Source organism: Polistes canadensis, unplaced genomic scaffold (genome assembly GCF_001313835.1).
Source record: "Polistes canadensis isolate GaletaPanama2010 unplaced genomic scaffold, ASM131383v1 scaffold_64, whole genome shotgun sequence".
In the NCBI taxonomy this organism is placed as follows: domain Eukaryota; kingdom Metazoa; phylum Arthropoda; class Insecta; order Hymenoptera; family Vespidae; genus Polistes; species Polistes canadensis.
The window spans coordinates 376,411-395,550 of NW_014569611.1; the positions used below are offsets into that span (position 1 = coordinate 376,411).

Below are 19,140 nucleotides of genomic sequence, written 5' to 3' on the forward strand. Positions count from 1 at the left end.
TAATTAGGTTCTAGATTGTGGACATAAAAGTAAATAACATATATCTTGGCCTATTTAATTTAAAAAATATATGTACTATAAGCAAAATAAATAATGTAGAATATAACTTACTTATTCCCTGTTTTCATTAAAATTTAATTTATATTCTTTCACTTGTTGACCAAAAATGTACACTACGTATAGTATAAATCAAAGTAATATTTTGTTATATATGACAATATTTACTGCATTAAATGATATATACTGTAAATGAAGTAAAACCTTATAAACCTTTTCTATCTTCTCAACAACAAAATCGTATAATTTTGTGTGTGTTGATATATTTAATTAAATGCTAATAAAGAATCACTACTATAAAATCAAAAGATTTATTTTAACTCATAACATTCCTTATCGAGCAGATATTACTCTAACGTTTAAAATATCTGAAATTACTCGGAAAAATCATACTATACGACAAGATACTTGATACAATTTAATAATCATAAATTTTATCCACAAATACGGTACTTACATTGTGTTCGAGCATCGATGCGTTAACTCGTATACCTTAGTTCAGCACGATTGCTGAACTTCAATTAATTTCTACGGTAATTACTTAGATTTCTTTTTATATAAGACCAATTTTATCGTTTTATCAACGATGTCGTATAGGTCGTATCTTTTTAATTCAAACCAATTAAGAAATTAATCAAAAATATATCACAATTGTCTCTTAATTCAAATCTAAAAGGGAAAAAAAAGAAAGAAATATTATTGATCCTTAGAATAACAATGTCTATAAAGGAAACAAAAAATCCTTATGAAATCAACAACCGGATATGACTTTAAGGGTTACGAATGTAACTACTAATTATCAACGACGTGAACTGTCGATAAACATTTACACTCGTTACGGTGTATCCTTTTTTAAATACCATTATTTACATTTACATATACACTCACATACACATATCGATATAATCATAGAAGCTCATGACTCGACAAACAGCATTGGTCAGTTTAGTCGATTTCGAAGTCGGTCAACTTATATTGTTACGAAACCGAGCTCGTACACTCTTTATAAGAAGTAACTGTGAATTCTTGACAAATTTATTAATTAATTGCCAGATAAATTAAATTTATTTATATAGTATTCTAAGGTATAAACAAAAATGTATATATAAGGGATGTATCAGCTAACTTTCTTATGTCTAACGATAAGATATTTTCATTATTTTTAAGTTTATGAAAAAAATGCTAGTAAAATTACACTATTTTAAAGGACATATCTGACATTGGAAAGCATTTCTTCTCAAAGTCATTTTTTATTAAATTAGAAAGTCTCGTAGATATCACTAAACACAAACAGTATCTAGTGATATATAAAAGAAAGGGTGTGGTACTAATAGTGCAGCGGAACTTTCGATTACAGTTTTTTTTTACTCAAGGACAGTCTGTTACCATGATATTGCGACCATATAGATATATCAAGCGTGGTACAAGAAAAATGATATGTTATGGAATCGTTACAAGTTTTTTCATGTACTAAGAAACGTTAAAAATAGGTGGACGTTCTTTACAACCTCAATTTTTTATACTCGAAGTATTATTATCTTTTTTTATTAGGATTATTCTTAAAATTCTACTGATCGGAATCAATTTTTTTAAAATAATAAAATAAAATCATTCGAAAATTTATAATATAAAATTACATAAAAATATCTGAAAAAAATTATATGACAAATAATATAGTCACAAATTTAAAAAATATTATAAAAATATACTCATAATTTCAACCAATTCCTTTCCCATTAGTGAAGAATAATAGTTAACGTGTGAACGAACGTAAAAAAGAAAAAGCAGAAAGCCTAGTTGTATTCGTCCGTATAATAGATTAATGAACAAATCACAAAGAATAATGAATAAAAATGAATAGATGTTGTAATAAGCAAGGGTGAAAGTTTCACTGGGATTTAACATACATGATAATGATCAATAAAATATGGCATAATAATTCAATCATCTGTCATATTAAATAATTATAGATATATTAATTAACAAAATGCATTTTAAACATCGAAATTTTACACATAATTTTCTCGTAAAGAACATTCTCTAGACGTTTAGTGTTTTTTTTATTTATCAGATTTTTCATTTTTGTTTGCATTTCATTCTGTAGGACAATCTAAGTAAATTGTGTGCGTATCAATCAATGCGATGGAAAGTTCGAACGAGCTCCGTGAAACGTACTATAAAAATACTGTCTAGAGTAATATGAATTCCAAAGAGACTAACTATTTTAAATACTCTTCCCTATCGGATAATTCATATCGAATCTACTTCCACAGGAGCATTGATTTTCATAAAGGAAATAAGATCATTTCGATATTAGTCGTTTAACAGAATGTTTAATTCGATCAGATAATAAGTTATTACCAACCTGTTTATGTATTTACATATATATGCATTAATAATATATATACATATTTCCACATGTGTTCCGCAAATATAATTACTATTTTAATTATAAAACGAAGTTTTATAACCCATACTTATATCATTTTAATTCAATAAAACGATCTACTAATATAATTATAATTTGTTAAACACATAAAAATGATCATATATACATACATACACATTTATTTCAAAAATGTTACCTACTCAGAAATGAGAACTATACCAATTCACAATATACCTTATGTTGATTTTGGTAAATATAAGTTTTATTCCTTTTTGTTCTATTCTACTTTCTCTCTTTACTCAATAAAATATCGAGTACGATGTAAATGTGATCGCTATCGCGCATGGTCAGACAGTAAACAATTTATTGCTTCATTATAAATTCAGAAAAAAAAAAGAAGTCGACCAAAAAAGGCTTTGAACTTTTCCGTCTACATTACAATTGAAATTAAATGATTTTGCTCGCAAGTGCTTTTTATAAAAATTTTTCTTTGTATAACGATACATTTTTTTCTTACAAGGATAAAAAGCATGAATTAAGTTAGTATAAATTAAATGCAAAATAATTGAGTACAAATTATTCATTAAGTTTTTATATAAAACCAAATTAAAAATGAAAACTAAGACGAAAAAAGCAATTTCCTTAGAAATTTTTTTCTTTTTTTTTAATAAATGTTGTTTTTAATTCAAAAGTTTCTATCGTTATTTTGAACATTTGTTTATTTTAATTAAAATATATATAATTTTAAAAACATAATAATTTTTTTCTTTTTTTCATATATCTTTAATTTAAAAAAAATTAATATCAGCTTAGTATTTATAAACATTACAAAATACCATACTAGTGGACTAAATGAACTTGTTACATATGGCACTTACATATGGCACTAACATATGAAATATACATTTTTTAAATTAGTTAAGAAGTAAAAACTGGTGATCATGTTATTTCTTTTAATGAAATGCATTTGGATTGATGTTGAATGCTTACACAAATTATTGCACTATTACTGTTAGTAATCTTACTCTAACAACGAATAATGACAAAATAACAACAAATTTATAACTCGTAACAAGCTACTTTATAAAAATAAAAGCAAACAATTATTTTTAATTGATCGATTAAAATTTTAAATATTTCTAGAAGGAGTAATACACCACCTCTTTGATATTTTTTTTGAAATAATTGAGAAATGTATATCTCATGCAGTAAGTGCAACTGCTTAGAATTAGAAACCAAATACTCTACCGTCTACTTGCTTATGTTATATAGGATTATTTTCAAGAATTAAACACAATCGTAAGTATCAATTTTCCAGTGAAAGCCATTTGCTTGACTAAATATATTATTAATTTGACACTTCCTGTTTGAAACCTATTGAAAGTAAAACCGCATATTCATATTATATACTACGACATTATCGAAAATTCATTGTTATTTACTCTTGCAAAATTATTACACATATAGAATTTCTGAAATATTTTCAAATAAAATTTTAAATATCTAACAACAAAAATAATATTAGGATCAAAAGTTCATTATTGGTGTGAATGCACCTTTACTTTTTAGGAGTGGCTTTAACAGAGAAAGGTTCTTATGTTTTAAGTTATTTGACTAGCACTTTTCTATAGGTACAAGATCGTGAATAGTTTAAAATAAGTAAGTACGTATTACGTATTCGAACAAAGCCTTATCCGCACGATCAATATCTAGTCGTTAAGTGGATTTCTAGTGTTTTTGTATAAAATCACTACGAAACAATTTTTAATTTGCATTTTATTTTATTCTTGCTTTTTTTGTTTTTTGTTTTTTCTCTTTTTTTTTTTTTTTTTTAATAAAGTTTACATAATATTAAGAGCTTGATTGGCTCCACATCCAACGGTGCCTTCTATGTAATCCGGGAAATTAGATTCCAATACACGCATACCGTTTCTCTTATAATCAGGAATAACATGAGTTGCCAAAGAACAAGTAGCACTATTATAAACCTTTTGGAAATTTTCCGATTGGAAAGGAGTATTTGTATCCCATCTTTGAACGATACCTTCGCCTTCGTATCTAAAGAACAGAGCATTGCCGTTGTCCGTGCCTAGAATTACTAAACGTTTAGGCTTCATTCCAATATCTTGAATTTTTCCGTGCGTTAAACCGTTTCGAAGATATTCCGTTTTGATGGAGAACAGACGACTGCTTGATAAATAAGTGAACATAAGACAAGTACTACCATCGGCATGACGAATAAGAGCCAAATAGAGTACATCTCTTCGAGAAGAACTCATGGTTACAGTTTTGGGTAAAACGAATCTATAACCACGACCAGATGTAACATCGTAGACCAAAATTGCTCTTGTTGCAGCATCCGATACGTAAATGAAGACACGTCCATCCGGACTATAATCAGCAACAACGTATTGAAGTCTAGATGAAGGTATGGTTAAACCGTCAAGTTCAACCGTTTTCACGAGCTATAAAGGATAATAAAACAATTCAATTTCAATCTTTACAGATCTTAATCGAAAATGAAAATGAATACGAATCATGATTAAGTTGCCAAAATAAAGTAAACAGTTCGGAGATTAATCGTTTTAATAATTTCTGTTAAATTAGATTTAGAATCGAAAAATAACATTAATAGTCAACAATGTAAAATATCTCGTCTCGTGATTATATCGTATTTTTATGACACGTTTCGTTTTATAGTTAACACATGAAAAATGAGATTTGCCAATTCATTATGTACAATGAATAGTAAAAGCATTATTACTATAAAAAAATAAAATGTAAGAGCTTACCTTGCCTGTTTTCACGTTGAATGCGACAACTTTTGGTGGGGACATACGTACAGATTCCTCTAAAGTATGAATTACACCTGTATCCAAAACCCAAAGAATATCTTGAGGATCCAAGAAAAGATCCACAACATTTTGCAATGCTTTCAATGTACCTTCCTCTTGAACGGACCAGCATGGGAAAGCATAGAGATTAGCTTGACAGTTTCTGTCATTGAGAGAGACTCTAGCCAAAGTTGCTGGAATACCAGGCCTAAATCTTTAAAACAAAGATAAGTCAAATACTTCACATTAATACTTAGGAAATATTAAAATATACAATATAAAAGATATTCATATATCTCACCTTGGTAGAGCCAAAAAAGCATCGTCATTGAAAATTGCAGCTCTCGTTGCAATCACGTTTTTCGAAATGTAACGACCACTATTTTTAAACATACTTTTCGTAGTTGCACATGGCCATTCAAATGATCCACCAACCCACTGAACTTCATGATTATCATAGGGTTCTAATTGTTCTAGTTGTTCTACTTGTTCTAAATCGTTTGCAGTAACAAATACGATGATGATTGAAAGCGCCAACAAAAATTTGAATAACATTATTATTTAGGTTTATTACTAACTATTCAAGACTCTTTTATTATCTTCCTTTTCGATCGAATCGTAATGATGAACTGAAAGATATTTAGGATTACGCCATTTATATACTTTGTTGATTGACAACAATACTGGCATTGGGAAATCATTCGTTTTTAAAAGATGTCTGTTGTCCATTTGTTCTTGCATACCGGAATTAAACCAATTACGAATTGGATTAATTATAAAATTTACATTCTCTCTTTTAATCATCAATGATATTTTACATAATTAAAATTAATTAAAAAAATATAGACGAACAAGCAATATAAGTGAATAATGTATTAAACAGTTTTCCCTCTTTTTTACCTACAATACATTTATTATGACTTCCTAAAACTCCTTACTTCCGTATATATCAAAGAATCAACAATGTGTTTAAAATAATTGTAAGGAATTTAAACAAATGTGAAATATTTGATTATAAAATTGGAACTTCCTTCTCTTTGCTAATTTTCATAAACTTCCTGAATCCTTGAGATCTGCCATTTCTCGTTAAATATATTTCAAAAAAATCATTAACATTCTCATTTGTAAATATGAAATAATGCGAAAGCTGCAAGACTCTGTATGTTGAAATAATGAGAAAAGAAAAAAAAATACGATGTTTATATTACTACATGACGTATATATATCAACGATACGACGGATATTACATTCGCGTATTTGTAAGACATCGTGAATATTCGTAAAGAATCAAGTTCTCGTAAGTTCTCGTTTATTTTAAGTATTATTCATTTTTAGGAAATAAGAGAAAAATTTAGAAAGAGAAAGACAGTAAAAAAAGAAAGATAGATCAACGAAGTACTTCTCTTGGGTATTCATTACAAGAATTAGGATGAAGATGCTCCTAAGGAGCATTGTCTATCTGACAATTATAGTAATAAGTTTTTCGTCGGGAAATATCCAGAAACATTCCCTATCAGGATTATCATTCACTCTCAATGGACACAGCCTCGAATGGCCTTGCCAGAGCACAAAGAACATCTACGAGACAAGTGGCCGTTACACAGCTAGAAATGTAATAGCAACAAGGATGCAGATTTACAAGGACGAAGCGATTTTATCTCTACCACGTTACAAGCCTGGTGTACCATTTACTTTGGGTGTCGTATCCTTAAGAAGTAATACTTGTAAACCAATGATCCTGCCGTTCCCTTGCTGGGCAATACAAGAAGAAGGTAATTGTGAAGCCCTACAAAGTGCCATTGACATTGTACTCGATATTCAAGATATTCTTTGGGTCCTTGATACCGGTATCGTTAACACAATGACTCAACCAGTTAGAAGATGTCCTGCTAAAGTTGTTGGAATTAATATTAAAACTGGCAAGGTATGCACTTGACAAATTTGTAAACTTCATTACATAGATATTATCCTGATTGAATATATATAATATGTGTATGAAATAGTTGAATTTTAAATTGTTACTAAACGACCAAATTTCAAAATTTATTTTATAGATACTATTTAATTATATAGTTATTTATTTTTTCTTCTTCTTCTTAGGTAGTTAAAATCATCGACTTAAGCCAGCTTGTACTACCATCATCCCATCTTCAATACATGCTCGTTGACTATGCAGAAGATGGCCAAGTTTACATATATATTTCTGATGCAACAAACAGAGCTATCATTATTTACAATGTCACAGCAAATCATGGAAGTAGAGTAGTTTTACCAAATACTGTGTCTGCTAGTTTGGAAAAGCCTGATGTGTTGTATATGGTACTTGTCAGAAAATCTGACGGTACACCCGTTGTATACTTTACTTATTTAGGATCTAGCAGAATTTTCGGTATTAAAGCTGCTGATTTGAGAATTGGTGATATAAATGGAGGAATTGAGGAAGTTGGCTTAAAAAATCAGAAAATTGTTCTACTTGGTACCGACAATGGACCGGCCATATTCTTCCGGAACAAAGGTATAGATCAATATAATCAATTAAATATTATATATATATAGGAAAATAGTTTTATACAATTATAGCTTTACATATATATTAAATTAACATTTTTTAACTACATATATAAAATATTCTATTTATCATTTTTAGGTGAATCTGATATTTATATGTGGAATACGGAAACACCGTTCATACAAGAGAACTTCCTTTTAGTACAAAAAGACGGTGATTGTCGATTATCAACACAAGTTGTACCTGGCTACAAAAGACTCATGTGGACCATTGAAAGCAACTTCCACGATTACATATTAAACACAGTTAGTTGTGCAGGTGCTACAGTCTCTATTCATCCTCTAATGAACTCTTGCGAAGAATAAATACATACGTTGAAATTGAACAATATAATAAATTGCAACGAAATATACGATCGCCAATCAAACATATCGTAATTTCAAATATTACGGACATCGTTGGCTTTCATAAAAAAGCTGATTGCTACTTGTTTAAAAAAAAAACGATAATTTATGTACAAATAAAACTTATATACTATAGATTTTTGTCCGAATGTTTTGATTTTTATATCCTGAAAATGTAACTTAATTTATAATCTAGACATATGCAATTATATTTAATTAAAAGTAAAAAATTAAATTTATAGATAAGTAAAGGAACGTAACGAAAAAATTAACACTAATTGAATTATATATAATAAAGTTATAATTATGTTGTAATAAAATTATATATAAAATATATAGTAATAAAGTTATAATTATGTTGTAACAATTATTTTGTAATATTTCTTTTTTTTATTAATTTTCCTTTTTTTATTATATATATAATTTTCCTTTTTTTCTTTAAATATTTTACATTTCTATAATATATATTGTATATTATATCTCCCAAAAGATTTCATATCGATCGATATCGATATAAAATCGATATATATACACATATATAGTATGTGTACGTTTATATATCGAAAATTAAATTAAAATTCGATTATTTAGAATGCATTCGTCTAGACTTATTCATCGTTCAAGAATGATCACAAGTACAATGTACAGCCATAACGGTTTTAGCTGATAACCATAAAACAGAAGCAAAAGTGCAGTTGAAGTTGATCAAGGCATTCTAACCTTAATTAACGGCATTATTACAATGGCAAAACTTCCAGAGCTTGATTATTTTATAGAAAAAGAAGCTGCAAGGGCAGCTGTCAAAAATTTTAATGTTTATCTTCAAGGAGTATTCAAGGAGTATAAGAAAATATGGGGTATGTACTTAAATGTCGTGAACAAACATCAGAAGGTTAATTCTAAATCATTGCATGAAGAAAAGACTCGGATGATTAGTCAAGATGATAAAATTAATAGATCCTCAGATAGTTTATATTTTGAAGAACTGCATACAACAAATTCAGTCGATTTAATGGAAGATAGTCAGGAACAATGCACGTCAGATCTCATTTCTAACAATGAATCGTTGACAAATTTAAATGAAATGCTTAATAGTCCTATATTTTTAAGAAGTGATTCAAATTCTAAAAGTAACAGTTTTAATAAGAATGTTTCTTCTATGATCAGCACTAATGAAAGCACAAGTCCAGTAAATAATTTAAGTCTTGACAATGAACAAAAGATGTCAAATGAAACAAGTTATACATTTGCTAATAGTCCTACGACTAATGTTTCATCAGTACTATTATGTAGCACACCGATTAGAAATAAAAAGGTGACTATTAGAAAAAAGAAAAATGTTAAAAAAAATGGACAATCTAAAACGCCATTGAATAATTTGAGAAAAAGGAATAATTTATCTATTATAAGAAGAGAAAAAGCATTGAACAAAACACCTTTGAAAATTATAAATAATATGAACTTGATACCAAACAATAATTCTCAAATAAATCAAAATAATAATTTAAATACTATACAGTATAATATTGAGGTAACACAGACGCCACGTAGTAAAAAATTTAAGCAAACCAAATTAGTATTTCATAAGACAATGGAAACAATGGAATCATCGTACAATAGAAGATTAAATAATACTCCCGTATTGACAAAGTCCAATAAATCTCCACGTAATCAGGAAAAAGTTTTAAGACAAAGTACACTGACTGATATGATAGGCTCAAAAAGAAAGGAAAATAATTTACACTTCAATAATATTTATAGTCAAAGCGAAAGATGCAACGACACAGTAAAAAGTACAGAGATAAAGAATGAATTAATGTGTCATCAAGAATGTGAAACAAATGATCCGTTAAACATTAGCAATAAATCAGATTCAACTTTTCTTTCAGAATATGAAAACAATATAAGTCTTGATGAAAGTTTGGATACTAGTTTTAATTTTGAAAAAAGTTCTTCATCTTCAGAAAAATTAACAAATCAACCTGATGAATCTACGGATCAACTTACTAAAAAGGAGAAAATCAATCATTTATTAGGAGCAAAGGAAAATGTAATAAATATCATTGATTTAGATGAGTCAACAGAAACAAGTATTGAATCATCTACAGATGGAAGCTATAAAAAATGCAAAAGGCTCAGAGAAGAAGAATGCTGTCAATACGACAGTAATAATCCAATTAAGAAAGAAGCCACACCAATGGATTTTTGTACTGTTATGTTGCCTGATAATTATTCGAATACCACTTAGTATTTCCATTATTTATATCTATATATTTATCAAAAATATTATTACAAAAATTTGTTCCCGTTCGATCACTGAAGTTAAACAATGGACATGGTTAATACTTGGATGGATGGATGATCGCTTTGAAACACAGTGTGTTGTTGACTCCTTATAAAGGTGATAGAAGTATGAAAAGGTGTTGTTAAGTCTCCTCAGAAAGGAGATTAATAATGACAATGAACTCATAAATGATACGATAAACTTTTTATATATATTACTATAACATTAGAGAGAGAAAGAGAGAGGATTGAAATATTTTAGATAAGACCTTGATTTTATATATACTTTATAAGACTTTATGTTTGTATAGGAATGTATACAAAGTATTTATTCTTTCAAAAGAGAAATCTATAATAAAAAGTAATAGTGTTTTATGTAATTATTCATATGTTTACACAGCTAAAATTAAGCATAAACGTAAAGATTGTATACAAATTTGATTAAAATGTGATATATGACAAAATTTTAAACTAAAAAATCCATCCTTCTTTTACATTTTATTTCAATAATAATCTTTAAAATATTTTAACTGTTAAAACAAACATATTACCTTAATGCTGTCACTTTTGTACTTCGCCTTAGAAATCATACAAACGAATTTCAATGTTTTATGTGCTTAAATTAAACTATTGATTTTTGTATCGTATTAAGAAATATGAAAAAATAGTGCCACCATTGAATTAATAGATTAATGAAAAATGAACCGTGTACAAGATTTCAACAAAATACATGGATAGTAATGTAGTCTGCTGTACGATGATCTTTAAGATGGTTTTAAGAAGGATTGTTTTATTTTGTGAAGGTCATAGAAATTCATAAATTATATTTACAATAAACAAATAATTTGCTTTAAATTATCTTGTTTCATGTAAGTTCATATTTATAAACGCTATGATTAGGATTATATTTATTGGCGTTCGAAAAATTCTAGAATAATTTTGCCAAAAAAACAAAATTATACATTGTTATACGCATCTTTCGATTTACTTCCAATTAAAATATCAGAGAAATATATTAAATAACACATGGCATGGTTCAGTGCGGAATAGAGACCAACTAATATTAACTGAGTCAGACTTGATAAATTATATAATCGATTGATAATAAAACAAGAATTATACGTACTAGTTGATGGTAAATCTCATCGTTACTGCTTGGAAAATAGCACAAAAAAGTTAGCATAGAACCGCAACAGCAGAAAATAATGAATAAGTGCTTTTTATTACTCACTAATTGTTCAATCAAAATCCATAATTACTCATTTTATTAATTAATTCTTTAATTGGTTATTAATAATTGAAAAAACGAAAATATTTTTTCTCATTTCTAAGCAAAGCAATGAAGTTTTCTATTGTTTTTTGTTTTTAATCAATTGCTCACTTTTTGTTTGTCTGGCTCCTCTCAACTTTATTTTACTAAATATTTTTTATTTATCGTTAATTAGTTGAAAATAATTATTATACTTTGAATAATTATGAAATGGTGGCGTCATGAGTGGGAGATATGTTATACGCATGCGCAACCACAAATTCAAAGCGCAACTGCAATTTAAGCGGAAAAAAGTGCACTTTAAAAAAATGAAAATAAAGAAACATTGTTAAATTCTTTAAGTGTGTAAATTCCAATTTTAAAATTAAACTATTTCTAAGATTAATTTAAATACTAATTAGGCTAATTAAAAGCGAAAATGCCGAATAGCTTTATTAGAACAAAAAAGAAACAGATACTTTAAAAAGACAATCATATTTGTTCAAAACAAAGTTTTAATAGTACTATTAAGTTAAACGTGCAAAAGCGTAAAACAGTGGTTCTCACAATGTGCGTTGTAGCTCTCTGGAAATCTTTACAGGGTGACACGAAATAATATTATAAAATGTTAACAATTTTATTTCAACTTTCATTTCGATATGATAAAATGTTAAATCTAACATACGTAGTTAGTGCAAATCATTAACTTAATATTAATTGTTTGTAAAAGTTTATAAATAAAACGTGTTTTATTTCATTTTAGCCAATTCTTAAATAAGAAAATTTGTAACTTTTTTGTAAAATGAACTTGTTAGAATTTGACATAGGTTGCTTTGAGAAAATTTGGATTTAGCAAGGATGCCGAGAATAGAAAAAGTTAGAGAACCACTGCTGTAACCCAATTAACCTGATTGTGAGAGAGGTATCATACACAAACTTATCACTGATACGCTTATGGTAGGACATTGATACTCTGTTTTCCTTGTAGTTCATATTGCGTCCATATTTGTCGCTGAAGTCTCGCACGCTTCTAACGAAAAGGGATAGCAACCTTAAGGTGGTCTTCAAGACAAGATTCAATTGTTAATATGAATCTACGAGGATAAAATATTGTAATAAATAACGAATGTTCTTCTTTATCGACAATGTAATCTGAACGCTCTTGTATAGTTTTAATTTTCGCCATAGATAGCGCCATCATCGAGGAAGTAATTATTCTAAAGTGTCATGTCTATTTTGAACTGTTGACTTGGTTCGAGGGCGCTGTGAAATCGTGGAAGTTCGTGCGTTAAAAGGCAAATGGCCGGCGCAGCGCGTGCGAGCGGGATACGTGTACGACGACGAAGTACACATCGCGCTGTGTAGTTCGATGATGTGTAACGAGTAATGTTAAGTGTACGGGACGGTTAGTGAATACCGTGTAAATAAACGTGATGCGAGGGGCCTTACGTTCTAGGCCATGTAAGACCGGTCTGTTGGTAGGCCGGCGATGACCACTGAGAATCCCCCGAGCGCGGTGATGAAATCCGTGTCGGAGGGCGAGCTGGGCGTGGAAGAGGTTGTTAAATCATACGAAACCAAATCCCGAGACTCTAGCTCGAGGCTGAAGCGAACCTTCACGCTTCCGAGGAATTTATTTCTAAGTGCCACAAGAATGTCGAAGCGTCGAACGAATAAAAGTCGTGATTCTAAAGACGTTAGCGGCGCTGTCAGTGGAAAAGATAACTCTAAAAACAACGTGCAACAGCAACAACAGCAACAATATAATACGGTTGATAACAGCATGCAGCAGAACGTGGGAAGATTGCATTGTGGAAATAACCAGCAGGCATACCATCAAGAGAAATCTGCCAGCAAGAAAGTATTCGTAATGTCATCCTGGAGGAAGTTTATTAAGATTATGCAACAAATGTCGAACGTAGGTACGCAAAACAAAAGCTCTCACAGGGATGAGCTTGGCTCTAGTGCGACTGATATTCGAGTGCCACCACCGAGACCAGCACACATTCCAGCGGACAGAGTACCCGGCGTTATAGGTCTGCGCAATCACGGCAACACGTGCTTCATGAACGCTGTACTCCAGTGTCTATCACACACGGACATAATAGCCGAATATTTCGTTCTTGACCAATACAAAGTTGATCTATCGCGACGTAACAAACTTAATTCGAAGAAGTACGGCACCAAGGGTGAAATTACCGAACAGCTAGCTTTACTTCTAAAAGCAATCTGGAGTTGCCAATATGACCCAGAAATGAGTACTGCTTTTAAGAGTGTTGTTGATAAATACGGTAGTCAGTATCGTGGTAATCTTCAACACGATGCCCAAGAATTCCTTCTCTGGCTCCTTGACAAGGTTCATGAGGATCTCAATCAAGCTACCAAAAAGAAGTACAAGATCATAAAGGTAAGTGAAAAATGACCGTGACGATGACGATGCGTTCGTTTTGTACTTGTTTGTCCCTTACCCTTTCTCTTTTCCCCTAAGCCTACTCTCCTTTCCATAGGCTTGCAAGTTCCGTTCATTCGATATCTAATCATGCCACGTTTTCCTCTATCGTTGTACTTCATTTTTATTTGTCTCTTCTTATGTGTTTACATGTACTTATGTATCTTATGAGATAAAGCTTTTTTCTACTTTTAAATTTGTTACGGAAACGTTCGTCTTGATCGTTCGATCGATAAATCTGTTTCATTCGCCATCTTATTTTCTTTCTGTTTGTTAAGCAACTTATTCCTTTTGGTATCGGTCGATATATCTACTACTCTCGACTTATAACGTACGATCGCTTTCACGTGAAATTTTCGCATGGCGCGATGCAACGCCATTGGTCCGTTCGATGGTCGCGTGTCATTAAGACGTCACTGAAGCGGGAGTTTCGCGCCAAATATTTATTTCCGAAACAATTTATTTTATCACGATTTTAAGATCTAACTACTATTAATATATGTATATATATATATATATATATACATTATATTTGGTTTTTGTATTGTAAACATTTATAAAATTATAATATTATGATACTTCTATTGGCAATACAAGATTGATTAGATGAATTTGAAGAAACGAAGGTTTCATTTGCATTTAGGTTTTGGTGTCTCAAAGAGAATGCATAATGAATAATAATGCATTGAAAATGTGTTATCGAAAAGATACTTGTACGTAATCAAATGAAAGTATCGAAATTATATTAGGAGACAACTTGTTTTTTTGTTTCCTTTCGATAAGTTTGATTTTTTAAATATGCGAAGGTTGAATACGTGTTGGTAGGATATTTTTAAGTTATTTATGACATGGTTGCTTAAATCAACCATACTATATAACTTGGTGTAATGGTTGTAACCTTACGCATGATTTTATTTATTGCTTCGAGAAATGGGAGAAGCTGGTTGGTTAGTTGATCGTTCTTGTGATGTGTGTATGTCGTGTATGCATGCGTGTGTTTCAGACTGTCGAGGCCTTAACCTAAATTTGTTTCACGTTCGAAAAGTATACGTGCTGGGATTTCTGAACGAAATCGAAGGAAATATACAAATGATTGACCGAGAAAAAAAATTGTTAAAACCTGTATCGATCCTTCGCACGTTTCTTTCGTATCCTTCAAAATGAATAAGAGAAATTTTATTATATTTATATATCTAGAGATGCATGTTTTTTGGCATAAATAATAATAATAATTAATAGTTAATATAGTCTTATAATTATATGTATATCAGAATTTTATGACTGGAGTATAAATATGATGACAAATTAAGAGAAATTGTAACAAAAAAAAAGATAAGATGATAAAGGCACCATAAACTTTATTATTATTTACACACATTATTATAAAAATTAATATATTATTATTATTATTATTTGCATTTAATGTTTTTTTTATTTTATTGTTTGTTGCATTGTGACAGAAAAATATTTTTACTATTTATAAATAATATATTATTAGTTATTACAAAATTTCGACTTCTTCGAAAAATTTAAAGAAAAATAAGAAGATTCCATGTGAAAATAGTTAAATCAGAAAAAACTTGGATAAAGATTTTTTATCGTTCATATTATTTGCATTCAAACATTATTTTCATGTAGATCAATCAATATGTATAAATTCAAATTTGATTGGTAGGTGATATCGCAACCTACAAAAACCCGTTCACATAATCGAATCAAAATTTTAATTTGTAATATTTTCGAATAATACGAATTATTATATCCAATATAAATACTATCTTTTGATAAAAGAAATGCCACATACACAAAATTTCCGATTAGTATTATTTATATATTTATGAATGATTGCTTACGTTATCGTTATCATTTAGCAAAACCTCTCGAATGGTAAAGAATTAACGATCGTTACAAAATAATTGGAATCCAAATAGAAACTTTTTTATCCTTTAGTAACGCTTTTAAAAGCTGGTAATTACAGGAGTAATTAAATCGAAAAATTAAACAAAAACAATGATATAATTTATATTACAATAATTACAGTTCATTGTCGTAATTACCAGCACATATAACTAATAATTTATAAAAATTGTCAATTTCAATTTGAAGATATAAATTTGATGTAGATACTTTTTCAAAAAGATCCTTTTAATCTTCAATAAATGGAAAATAATGAAGCCTACAAATATATTTCAGATTTTCATTCCTAACTTCGATCGTGATTATTTGCTTATTCTCGATGTATCATTCGACTTTTTGCAAATATCATTAATGAGTATTGTTCATTATTTAAATATTTTAATTTAGTAAATATCAAAGTTCAGGTCTATCGTCCAGATAAATTCTAATGACGTCAATTAAAAAAAAAAACACATTACTTTTTCTTGATAATAATTATTCATTGTGCATCTTTTTTTGATCGTATTCATTGATACAACTGAATTAATATGTATTTTCCTAATCGATCTCGATAAATCTATAAATTATGTCCATTGCGGTTCTTTTTTTAATTAATACATTATCTCTCTTCAATTTTATTTTCTTATATCATATTTTTCTGTTATTTCTTTCTATATATCTGTATATCTCTTCTTCTATATATAAAAAGAAAAGAAAAAATATTAGTTAAATGTTACATATCACGTGTTAAGAATAATACGCATGTTTGGTCATTTGTGTGTATATTCATTCTTTTTTGTTTTCACGACACAGTGGCCATAGTTAAATTAACATCTTACATTGATGAGGTAAGAATTTGAGAGGAATGACTGTAAATGAGAAATGACTCATCGTTCCTTATCAAACAAAAACAATTACTTTTCTATGTAATTATTAACTGAAAGACCGAGAAAGACTAATTACTTTTTTGAATTGTGAAACAAACTCATTGTTTATTTCGTGAAAGATTACGTGGAATTTTAAAAATTTTTCCCCTCGTTTCACGTGACAAAATTGTACGACAAGGAAGAATAATTTTTTCGCAAGAAATAATCGAATATTACAAACGTCCTTAATTATTAGAATTATTATTATTATTATTATTTATATTCAGCATTAATTACTTATGATTTATCTGTAATATTTTCTATCCCTTTTTTTTTTCCTTATAAATCTTATTCATGTTATATATATATATAAATTATAAATATAAATTCTTGCGTGAAACATTCGTCTTATCGCATATTTCTTGCTTATTAGAATTATTTATTTAGCTTTAGATAAGAAGAATTTTTATCAAGGAAATCTTTAGTCCAGATCGAAAAATAACAATGAATTCTCGTAATCATTTTTCATCCATGTATTACATTCTCTTATCCGTATATAAATTTATTTATCTATTTATCTATTTATCTTAATTTTTTTTGTATGGTTCCTTTCGTCTTCGTTCTTGTTCAAGTTGCACGTAAGACGTTATCACAAATTGTTTTAACTTTCAACAACGTAGTTAGCCAGCTGAGCGAATCAGAGCTTTCTAATGCTTTCAAAATAAAGAAACCGAGAGATGCTCGCACCTTTCTTTCACTGGTTATCTTGCTCCATTGATTTGGAAAGTCATGAACATATGTTTGTACACCCGATATATATGTACGTATACGATTTATGTAGTTTCCTTGATAAGGAAAAACTATTTGATAATTATAAGTGGTAATTGAATTTTTTCATTAAAGATAAAAAGATAAGATAAGTTATGTATTCGATTATTATTACTATTTGCATTTTAAAACGTGTAATTAAATCAATTTTTTCTATTTTTTTTGGCGTAATTCATTGTTATAATTATTGCTATATTCTTTTTTTTTTATTAATATAAAATAGTACATCTTGATTAAATCGGCGTGATTAGAAAACAAATGACGCGAATAAATTGAAGCTTAATAGATAATCAAGACAAGGATGAAATTATTTAAAACACGGTTCTTTTATGTAATATAAAAATTTCTTCTATATTTTTTTCTTTGTTTTTTCCTTTTTTTTTTTAGTAACATATATATGTATGTATTAACAAATATGAGACAATAGATAACCAAGATCCCTAATAATTAAAAACTCGGTGAACTAATTATCTCTGATTGACGTGTATATATGGAGAAATGGCAATATTTTGTGTTATGATATGCAGAAGTTATTATTTGCTGTTTACCAGTTAACTGTTGTGATTTTTGTAAAAAGTATTGCTAAATTGTGTCATCAGAATGAAGCGATAACATTAAATATTGCCATTTTTCCATGACGAATATACTTAATCACAGCTTACCAATTAATCGAGATCCTACTAAATGTATTATTTACAATTGAATTTATGGATTCGTTTATAAATAAAATACGTCAAAAGTTTCTTTTGTTTTCTATATAAATAAAACATTAGAAGAAAAAAAAAACATTATGTTATTAGTATACACGATGTATTTTTTATAACAAAATTTTATATACGATATGTATGACCTGCACGATATGATGATATTATTTATTTTTTATGTGTGATATATATTTTGATTTTCGTTTAAAGAAATATGAGAAATATTGATTTGTTATTATTCAAATAATATTAGATTTTTGATGAAACAGATTCGAATGGAAAAAAATGGACAATTGCTAAAACAGAAACCATGAAATATCCATTTTAAATTTCATATACATTTCTTGGGCGTGTAATAATGTGAAAAGGATGATAGTGAAAACCAAGTAGACGAGTACACTCGAGCACGTGCCAAAGGAGTAATATGCTGGCCTTGCGATAAGATCGTTATCTCCACTTTTAAAATTAGGATACTATCTTAACGAAGTTCCGAGATGCTGTCCCTGCTATTCTCTGATAGCAAAAAAATTAAAAAGGGAAGACAAAAATTATTTTCAATTAAATTATATACGCGAAATGTTATAATACTTATACAATTTTTCATAAAGTGATATACGTTTTTATAATATCGTGTTTCATATTTAACAATAAAACGAAATTGAATTTGTATAA

The 19,140-nt window shown here is 28.7% G+C and overlaps 4 protein-coding genes across 6 annotated transcripts in view; 3 read left to right on the forward strand and 1 right to left on the reverse strand.

Moving 5' to 3' along the window:
- Positions 1-4,027: 4,027 nt before the first annotated feature.
- Positions 4,028-11,346, reverse strand: LOC106786086 (protein yellow-like). 2 transcript variants are annotated; one of them, XM_014747111.1, is made up of 4 exons: positions 11,028-11,346; positions 5,582-5,771; positions 5,239-5,494; positions 4,028-4,911 (listed from the first exon to the last, which is right to left on the reverse strand). In XM_014747111.1, the coding sequence occupies exons 2-4, from the start codon at positions 5,671-5,673 to the stop codon at positions 4,288-4,290; spliced, it is 972 nt and encodes a 323-aa protein (XP_014602597.1). In that variant the 5' UTR covers positions 5,674-5,771; positions 11,028-11,346; the 3' UTR covers positions 4,028-4,287. The 2 variants fall into 2 exon arrangements, with proteins under 2 accessions (XP_014602597.1, XP_014602596.1); XM_014747110.1 differs by lacking the exon at positions 11,028-11,346 and having other exon boundaries at positions 5,582-5,973.
- Positions 6,690-8,328, forward strand: LOC106786085 (major royal jelly protein 1). The gene is made up of 3 exons (XM_014747108.1): positions 6,690-7,204; positions 7,381-7,795; positions 7,928-8,328. The coding sequence occupies exons 1-3, from the start codon at positions 6,710-6,712 to the stop codon at positions 8,152-8,154; spliced, it is 1,137 nt and encodes a 378-aa protein (XP_014602594.1). The 5' UTR covers positions 6,690-6,709; the 3' UTR covers positions 8,155-8,328.
- On the forward strand, positions 8,971-10,950 carry LOC106786087 (general transcriptional corepressor trfA-like). The gene is made up of 2 exons (XM_014747112.1): positions 8,971-9,050; positions 9,361-10,950. The coding sequence occupies exons 1-2, from the start codon at positions 9,046-9,048 to the stop codon at positions 10,439-10,441; spliced, it is 1,086 nt and encodes a 361-aa protein (XP_014602598.1). The 5' UTR covers positions 8,971-9,045; the 3' UTR covers positions 10,442-10,950.
- A 1,635-nt stretch (positions 11,347-12,981) lies between the features above and the next one.
- Positions 12,982-19,140, forward strand: part of LOC106786075 (ubiquitin carboxyl-terminal hydrolase 31-like) — a 19,261-nt gene continuing 13,102 nt past the window's right edge. For both annotated transcript variants that reach the window (XR_001381610.1, XM_014747092.1), the window contains exon 1: positions 12,982-14,132. Coding sequence is in view for 1 of the 2 variants with exons in the window: in XM_014747092.1 (XP_014602578.1) it covers positions 13,215-14,132 (918 nt within the window). In the remaining variant the exon portion in view is untranslated. The remainder of the gene's footprint in view (positions 14,133-19,140) is intronic.

Bases quoted from the DNA above. Each gene is read 5' to 3' on its own strand.
- LOC106786085 (XM_014747108.1), top strand. From the start codon at position 6,710: ATGAAGATGCTCCTAAGGAGCATTGTCTATCTGACAATTATAGTAATA. The intron at 7,205-7,380 runs GTATGCACTTGA...TCTTCTTCTTAG, and splicing joins TTAATATTAAAACTGGCAAG to GTAGTTAAAATCATCGACTT. The intron at 7,796-7,927 runs GTATAGATCAAT...TATCATTTTTAG, and splicing joins CATATTCTTCCGGAACAAAG to GTGAATCTGATATTTATATG.
- LOC106786086 (XM_014747110.1), bottom strand. From the start codon at position 5,835: ATGTTATTCAAATTTTTGTTGGCGCTTTCAATCATCATCGTATTTGTT. The intron at 5,495-5,581 runs GTGAGATATATG...TTTGTTTTAAAG, and splicing joins GCTTTTTTGGCTCTACCAAG to ATTTAGGCCTGGTATTCCAG. The intron at 4,912-5,238 runs GTAAGCTCTTAC...TATCCTTTATAG, and splicing joins TCAACGTGAAAACAGGCAAG to CTCGTGAAAACGGTTGAACT.